The 9,145-nt window shown below is 39.6% G+C and overlaps 1 protein-coding gene and 1 non-coding gene across 6 annotated transcripts in view; both read left to right on the forward strand.

The window, feature by feature from the left end:
- The window catches only part of itpr3 (inositol 1,4,5-trisphosphate receptor, type 3), a 74,462-nt gene that overhangs the window by 28,192 nt on the left and 37,125 nt on the right, over positions 1-9,145 (forward strand). For all 5 annotated transcript variants that reach the window (XM_029435132.1, XM_029435131.1, XM_029435134.1 and 2 more), the window contains 10 exons: positions 692-836; positions 944-1,088; positions 1,628-1,830; positions 2,426-2,546; positions 3,110-3,164; positions 3,310-3,475; positions 3,907-4,074; positions 5,987-6,061; positions 8,001-8,120; positions 8,492-8,614. In XM_029435132.1, coding sequence (XP_029290992.1) covers positions 692-836; positions 944-1,088; positions 1,628-1,830; positions 2,426-2,546; positions 3,110-3,164; positions 3,310-3,475; positions 3,907-4,074; positions 5,987-6,061; positions 8,001-8,120; positions 8,492-8,614 — 1,321 coding nt within the window. The remainder of the gene's footprint in view (positions 1-691; positions 837-943; positions 1,089-1,627; positions 1,831-2,425; positions 2,547-3,109; positions 3,165-3,309; positions 3,476-3,906; positions 4,075-5,986; positions 6,062-8,000; positions 8,121-8,491; positions 8,615-9,145) is intronic.
- trnak-uuu (transfer RNA lysine (anticodon UUU)) lies at positions 142-214 on the forward strand. The gene has a single exon. It is a non-coding gene; the product is annotated as a tRNA-Lys (tRNA).

The raw sequence follows: 9,145 nt of genomic DNA on the forward strand, positions 1-9,145 counted from the left end.
GTTTTTTTCAATGTCACTTGCAAATCAGGGTCTACCCACCAGGAGGAGGTGGTAATTGACAAAAGTTGTATCGTCTCCATGAGCTCAAACATCCATTTGGACCTCGGCTGATCGGTTCCTCCAGAGGACAGTCTTCACAAAGCCTAGATTGCTCAGTCGGTAGAGCATCAGACTTTTAATCTGAGGGTCCAGGGTTCAAGTCCCTCTTCAAGTGACAAGTTTACAGTGTGATGTGACTGGAGTCTTCTCTTTCGTTAACAGAGGTTTGCACAATGTCCACAGTCTTCTTGTGTCTCTGATGAGCTGAACATTTGGGAAACCCTCAACACTTTCTCACTGTCTGTGTTTGTGTCATCCACAAGTCTTTATGGCCAGGTGTATTAGTACTACAGACTTCATGCACATCTGGGTCGTTCCTTCTCCAGTCCAGAAGGTGTCGGTAACGATATTCAGAAACATCATGAAGTTTATTGTGTTGGGAGAATGTTCGTCTAGCAGAGGAAAAAGGTTTAACCCAAATAAGATGTTCTTCATTAATTCATTCATTACGCAAAATGTTTATACTGCATTTCTAGATACACGAAGACGCTTTACAATGTAGAAACATTCCGTCTTGACGAAGACTTTCAGTTTCAACCAGATTAGTTAATACTTATTTTAGTTCATCTGTTCTGATGTCTGTCATCCTTAGTTACGACTCCAACATGGACGACAGCAGAGACAACAAGAAGAACCGTTTCTCCAACACAATGGTCTTCATGGAGGAATATCTCAACAATGTCCTGAACGATGAGCTGCCGTTCCACAATGAGGAGAAAAACAAACTCACATATGAGGTCGGTGGCTGCTCTTCTACTTCCTGTCTCATTTTACTCCTTTCTTCATCCTTCAATCTTCCTCTTTTTGCATCTGACCTCTTCCTTTGCTTCCGGTCTTTCTCCAGGTGGTGAGTTTGGCCAGACATTTGATCTACTTTGGTTTCTACAGTTTCTTTGAGCTCCTCAGACTCACCAGAACCCTGCTGGGCATCATCGACTGTAGACCCAATCCTGGATATGCCGGGCTCTTATTCCATGATGATGGATCAGGTACTCTCTGCTCTGATAACCTAAACTAACAAATACAGTTTGTTCCATGATGTTTGCTACACCTGGTTTGTCTTGCATTTATCGCCCCATTTTCTTGTTGCTGTTACTGGACCCAACAAAAACGTATTTGATAAACATTTACAGACAAGCTGAACATGTTGTCGAACAAATGCGTTGACTTCATTCGCGAGAACTCTCAGGGATTGTATGTAGGAGTATTAAAAATCAAGCAACTGGCTTTGCTTTTTTATTCTTGAAGATATTTTTGGCTGAATCTATTTTTCCAGTTGGCACACAACAAATCACAGTGAACATGTTGTCAGCGGTGGCAGACAGTCTGGTTCCTCTGCTGAGCTTCAGCTGTTTGAACCTCTGTTCAGTTGCCTGCTGCCCTCTGTCATCACTTCGTTTTATTTCAGCCAAAGTTGTGATTTAGTTGCTTTTATTTACATATCTTTCTGTGTTAGTTGTACGACTGTGGTTCACTGTCTGATTTTGTGTTGAAAGGTAACCTTTGCTCTTTTCTTCCTTGCCTGAAGGGAAGAACGTGAAGCGCTCCATCCATGGGATGGGTCAGATAATGTCCACCATGGTCCTCAACAGGAAGCAGTCCATATTTGGAGGTACAGGAGCGAGAGGGGCGGGGGCGGTGCATGACGGACAGAGAGGCAGTAAAGATAGTATCGACAAGATGGACCTGACGGTGATGGACACGAAGCTGAAGATACTGGAGATATTACAGGTAACTATGATTACAAATGAATCATATGTTTAGGGGCCACTTGATTAGGTACACCTGTACAATCTAATGCAACACAAGAAACAGCTTTAGCAGGTTTTAGCATGGAGGTGATAGTGAGTGATCTAATACTCTGCCGGCTCTTATGTATATAGTGAAGTACCAGTAACACAACACTGTTTACCTTTAGCTTTCAAGCCGGCGGTTAGTTAGATGAACAGCTTTGTAGAATGTCTACATGATGAGTGTGTTAGTTTCTAGTTAGCGACTATGTTAACATTTGTTTTCTTGCTTAGTAGTGTCTCCATTGTTGATAATATAAAACACTAATCTTGCTGCTTTGCAGTATTACAATGATTCACCTTGTTACATGCTAGACACTTGTTTGAGGCAAGGAAAAATAAAAAATCGTAGGCGTTAATGTTATATTTTGTTCTCCTGATAGCTGTTCTTACTTTCAAACTGTTTATGTCCAAACTCAGATAACACAAACCCTCAGACGGATATTGTAAATGGATCCTGTGTGTAGCTATTATTGTTTTAATGTGAACGTTTCTTGCAGCTCTCACTCAAAATAACTGTTCTTCATCTTCCTCAGTTCATCCTGAATGTTCGTCTCGACTACCGCCTCTCCTTCCTGCTGTCCGTGTTTAAGAAGGAGTTTGTGGATGTTTATCCCATGGCTGATGCTGACGCCACCACTAATATGGAGCATGCAGGTACACACACACACACACACACACACACACACACACACACACACACACACACACACACACACTCTTTCAGCTTTCTATTGTTATCACTTAAAGTTTTAGTGTTTTTAACTGCAACAGTGAAGATTTGAATGATTGATAAAGGAACATTTAATTCTACTTGCCTTTTTCCAGAATATAAATCTAGCATTTTAAAAATCTATACGTGTGTGTGATCTACCTCAACACACATACTGCAGAATGTTGTAAAGGTGTGTGTTATTACTTCCACCAATGCTTCCAGATGTCCCAGTCAACACGGAAATGACAGGTAGAGTCTAGTGAAGCTCAAAAATGTTAATTTTAGAATGATAACTTTTAGAAATCTAGAGGCAGCGTTTACACCATGTTTCCCCCGTTTCCATTTCATGTTTGTTAACATTGACCATAGATAATGATCCAAATGTGCTTCCTGTGTTGTACTATCAAAGCAATCGGTGTGCGAAAAAGAATGATCTTGACCAATTAACCTTTTGCGAATTCAGTCCAGTTGTTTATTAACCTTCTGTGTGTTTGTTCCTCCCCAGCCACCATCAACCTGCAGCACATTGGAGAGCAGGCTGAGGCTATGTTTGGAGTCGGGTACGTGATGCTGTATATGTTCATATGTAGACATAAAACAAAAACCTGCATTACTATTGAACAATTTCAACTTTTTTAGACATTTTAAGAAGCATATATATAGTGTTTGATAGATATTAGCCATTTTGTTTGTGTGTACATACAGTAAGGGGAACAGTATCCTGGAGGTGGATGATGAAGGCGGTCGTATGTTCCTGCGGGTTCTGACCCACCTCACCATGCACGACTACCCTCCTCTAGTGTCTGGAGCCCTGCAGCTGCTCTTCAGACACTTCAGCCAGAGACAGGAAGTGCTGCATACCTTCAAACAGGTACACACGCACACACACACACACACACACACACACACACACACACACACACACACACACACACACACACAAACAGGCACACACATGGTATTGGATGAACTGACTAACAACCATAACCAAAATCAATATGTTTTCTCAAGTCTCACGTTTCCAAACAACTGTGCTTCACAATAAGTGAAGGATACAAATACACATAAGGAAAAAGTTTAGCAGTTTTATTATAACAATAACAGTTCCAACAGTTACAGCTACCACTGCTTTAGGGTTTAAGTCCAATAGCTTTTGATTGAATCTAAATCCATTATCAAATCGACTACAAATCTGAATCATTGGAAGTGTAAGAAGTGCTCCAACAGATTTATTGACCACTACTGGAATATTACATGACACTCATGTCAATCCTCCAAAACGTTTTTTCTGTGCCTCTGCAGGTCCAGCTATTGATCTCAGCTCAGGATGTGGAGAACTACAAGCTGATCAAAGCGGATCTGGACCGTCTTCGAACGCTGGTGGAGAAATCTGAACTGTGGGTGGAGAAGAAGAGCTCAGGGGGAGGCGACGGGAAGAAAGACAAGAAAGACAAGAAGGAGAAAGGGGAGGTGGGTAGCAAAAACATGATTATTTTCACATTTACTTTCACAATAGGCATTACTATTGAACAAATAAATGAACTGTTTCAACGATGTGGAGTTATAAACTTCCCAAGATGTGGTTAGAGCACAAGTTGTGTAGCTTGTGTGTTGTAAAGTAAAAATGTCCTAGAATAAATCAAAGCAAATAAGCCTTTAAAACCCTTCATCAAGGTGTCAAACAACATGAGTTGACATTTACTGGCATGATTATTGTGATCTTAATTTGCACAGTATGTATATCACTTATCATGTATACTGTATATACTTTTCTTTGTTTTAGGTTTCTGTCCAGAATGATTTTGATTTTAATGTCACTGTCACTTGCAATAGTCATGGTCAAGGTGACGTCATTATTTAGTTATGACATCCTGATGTAGGATTGTGTTGGTGTTTTAGAATTATTCATTCATCTAATTAATGGATTTTTATTCACCAAAATCGACCTGAGTGGCTGGACATGAATTGGTTTATGTTCCTGCCACAACTGATAGAACTGTCCCATAATGTTTCTAAATGCTTGAAATTGAAAACAGAATGAAACATTTTTGTAAAAGTACACTTAAGTTCAAGGAAGACAGAGGGATGAAAAGGCGATGAAAAGTGCAGTATCATCAGCATACAGCTTTAGATTGAAAATGAGTTCATACAGGGAGTTGAGGCCAATGTTACCTCAAAGTTAACTCCCAAAGACTTACATTCCTTCAGAACTAATATATGTGATCTTCATGTCTAGATGTCTGAGTGACAGTCTGCAGTAAATAACTAACAGTGTATAACCACTAACAAACTAACTCACAAGCTAACTCAAAGTCACTACTTAAACCAGGACAAGAACCATTTTCTTGGTAGAGGATTAACACGACTGACACAACTAAACAGAAATTAAAAAAATCTATGTATTGAACCTTCAATACATCCTGGTATTTCTACTTACTGGACTTAACGTTGGTGTGGTGGGGCTTGCTGATGTCTCAGATGGTTAAGGTGCAACCATATGGTCCTGGGTTCAGATTTGGCTTGGGGCTTTGTTGCATGTCACACCTCCCTCTCTCTATTTAATGTTTCATTCTACTGTGAAATGAAGACACAATGCTCCAAACATGTCTTTAAAAGTGCCATTTTATCATTGTCATCCATCTTATGCTGCAAAACAAACCATTAAAACAACAATCTAACAAGCAATAAGCCACTTGGGTTGTGGCAAACGCGAGCCTGACGATTAGACTGAATTTGTATTTTATTTGTTATTCAGTCTGATATTGTGTTCATCTTTTTATTGATTTCTGTAGTGAGCAGTGGACATAATGTTTTCCATGATGATTAAAGTAGTTAAGTTGTTGGAGTTGTTGTATCTGCAAGTTGTCCTAATACAATCTGTACAGGTGCAAACATCTTATCGATACTTTTTGCCACTTTTTAGGCCATTTGTTTGTTTTTATCTTTCATAGATATTGCTATGTAGCTAGCTTGCTAACAAAGCTCTTATAGGTTGATTGTTTTTCAAGACCTATTTGAATTGCTCAAATTTACAAATTGTAAATATGTGCAGCAGTTAGAGGTCCAGTGAAATGTTTTCACTTTGTGGACAATAAAGTTCTGCTACTAACTAACTAAATATCAGGAAGAAGTAGTTCAGGTGCGCAGGATATTAAACTGCTGCGTTATAGATAATTCAAATTAAGATATCTTCTCCAGCTGTATAGTTAATTTTTAACTTCAGATTTATTTAGTTAAGGTCAAACAAGTTTCTCAACATTTACGATAACATGTATGTGTTTATAATCACAACACATATACTGTATTAATGATTAAAGTATGTATAATGTAGTACCATACCAGAGAGAACTGCATATTCTGTCTTACTGTTTGCATCCTGCAGGGGGTATCAGAGGAGGCAACGCCCAAGAAAGAGAAGCTGGAGAAGGGCAACGAGAACTACCAGAAAGTCAAAGAGGTGAGAACACTTGTCCACCTGTGTTTCTTCCGGTGGTCATCTTTCCTTTATTTTGTCTCCATCTCCTTTGTGGTGTTTCTGCTTCAAACAGATCACCTGTCAATCAATCAATGTGGGCTGGGCTGTGATGTCTTTTATTGTTGATGAAGTCCTTTATGTGGTGCTCCTGTCTTAGTCTCTCTCAGGAATAGTGGCTTTGATTACATTTAATGAATTTTCCCTGATAGTCACTCTGGAAAACAGCATCTGTCAGATGTCAGAAATGTAAATAAAGAGGAAAATAAAAGAGTTGGTTCGAATATTTTTTTAAACAATCTATCCTTATACAGTACTACTTTTGCTGTGTTTCATCATTCCTCCTACTTATACTTGCAGTATAAGTAACATTACTACACTGTTGGAAATAAAGTACACAATCCACAGTCCAAGTTTTGGATTTCTTTGCTCTTATGAGTTCACCTTTCAAATTATTTCTATTTTCAATCACAAGCTTTGCCAGAAAATCACACAAACCGCCCAGGTTACATTTTCTGTCAACAGTCGCTTTGATCCTGTCAATTTCAACTCTTGAAGTATCCTGTTGTTTGATGCGGCAGAATCACCGTCTTTTCTGTCTTATCTTACAATTTGAAACTGACAACTTTAACTTGTAAAGTTTGTATTCCTCAGGTTTTAGCCCACACACTAAACCACTTGCCTCCTCAGGCAGCCAGAAAATATGAAAAAAGACGTCCACCATTTTAACACGTCACCTGTTTGGCATCAAAAGCAACAGCAAACTAAAGTTACAATATCCTTACCATTGTTGTTGCCCAATGTCACTGAGATCATACATTTCATATGTGTTTACGAAATTATTTAAAAACCTTTTTAAGTGATAATCGATAATCTATCAGACCTTAAACTGAAATACAATGATCTTTGTATTTATTATAATAATAATAATAATAATAATAATAATACATTTTATTTGGAGGCACCTTTCAAGACACCCAAGGACACTGTACAAAATACAAGAGATAAAACCAGCAGGACATTGGAGAGCAAACAAACAATACCAGAGATATGGTGGAGACACAGGGAGAAAGCAATAAAGAGAAAAGGGGGGGGGGGGGAGGAGGATACAGGATGCTTGATACTACAGAGAGTAGGCCAGTTTGAACAGGTGAGTTTTGAGTTGGGACTTGAATGTTGTAACAGTTTCGGACTGTCGGATGTGTGGAGGGATGGAGTTCCAGAGCTTGGGAGCAGTGCAGCTGAAGGCCCCCCTGGTGATGAGGCGTGATCACTCCTTACTCTTTGTTTATTAATGATGCACATTCATTCACAGCACAACACTTCTGTATAAACAATTAAATACATTTTAAAGTTTTGGAAACTCGACTAATATTCATTAACAATGTGTCAAAAATAACAATAGTGGGCGTAATGTTGAGCCTCGGGGAAACCCAACAAGTAACCTTTAATAATTCTTTGAATTAAAGTTATTTATATGAACATACTTGCACCTGTGCTCCAGTTAGCTACCGACATAAACTTCCACAGAGTAAGTAATGTATGAAAAAGTGCTTCAAGTTAATAATGCATAACATTGCTATATTTTTGCTTTGACTTGCAATGTGATTTCCAGCATATTATATTTTATATTTTATTTATTGTCACTGCAGCCCAATGTAACACTTGTTCAGTGTCGTCATCATTTAGCATGTATTTATAAGTTGACTTTGTGAATGAGAAGTTCAGTGGAGAGTAAATTGTACTTCTGTTAGCTACTCGGTCCCTCGGGGGACAATTAATGTTCAAAATAGCAAATTAAACAGACAAACATAATCATTTGTCTTTTCTAATCGTGCATCCCCTCCCTCTGTGCACCCCCTCCCTCTGTGCACCCCTTCCCTCTGTGCACCCCCTCCCTCTGTGCACCCTCTCTCATGCGTAGATCCTGGAGAGGTTGACTAAGATGTGCAACAGTGGAGTTTGGAAGAAGCAACAGAGGTTGTTGAAGAACATGGGAGCTCATAAAGTCATGCTGGACCTGCTGCAGGTGTCCTACGACCAGGTGAGACGGTTAGCGCCGATGAAGGTCGGTGGTGCTTTTAGTTTTTTAGTTATGTCTTCAGTTTGTTTTTGATTATCTAGATTCAGTTAAGTTTTCTTTTTGTGTGTGTGTGTTAAATCCTTGTGATTTAATTATGATTCAAGACTCTGTACATTAAATAAATTAACTTTAAGTTGATTGGAGAAATGCAGCATTGTTCCTAAAATGTTAATAACAGCCACATTGTACAAAGCCTCTTGCTCGGGGCTCCCTGACCCTTTAGTTGGAGTTTAAAAGAGAATTTTAGCTCAATGAAATAAAAACACAAACAGTTTCCTCTTAATGTTAACCCCCTCATCTGTCTGTCTGTCTGTCTGTCTGTCTGTCTGCAGAACGATCTGAAGATGCTGGAGATCATCAAGTGCACTCACCTGTTCCTACAGAAGTTCTGTACGGGGAACCAGGAGAACCAGGCTCTGCTGCACAAGAACCTCAACCTCTTCCTCAACCCGGGGGTACGCCGCTTTCAGAACTGACCAGTCGATTAGCAGAACATTCACTAGTTATTATTTTTGGTTCAGTTAATCGTTTGTCAGTTATGAAGTTACAGCCCTATCAGGGGAAACCACACGAGTGGTCCTACAGTCTGTAGTCCCACAGTCTGTAGTCCCACAGTCTGTAGTCCCACAGTCCCACAGTCTGTAGTCCCACAGTCTGTAGTCCTACAGCCTGTAGTCCCACAGTCTGTAGTCCCACAGTCTGTAGTCCCACAGTCTGTAGTCCCACAGTCCCACAGTCTGTAGTCCCACAGTCTGTAGTCCTACAGCCTGTAGTCCCACAGTCTGTAGTCCCACAGCCTGTAGTCCCACAGTCTGTAGTCCCACAGTCTGTAGCGCTGTAACTGTTTGAACACACCTGTGATTAAACACACGTCTTTGTGAGTGTCAGTGGTTCAAGTTTCTTAAATGTGGTACTTTTCTGTCTTATATGACTGTAAATTAAATATGTTGTAATTTTCGAGTGACTTACGAAACTGCAGCATAACA

Source organism: Cottoperca gobio, chromosome 7, assembly GCF_900634415.1.
Source record: "Cottoperca gobio chromosome 7, fCotGob3.1, whole genome shotgun sequence".
Lineage (NCBI taxonomy): Eukaryota > Metazoa > Chordata > Actinopteri > Perciformes > Bovichtidae > Cottoperca > Cottoperca gobio.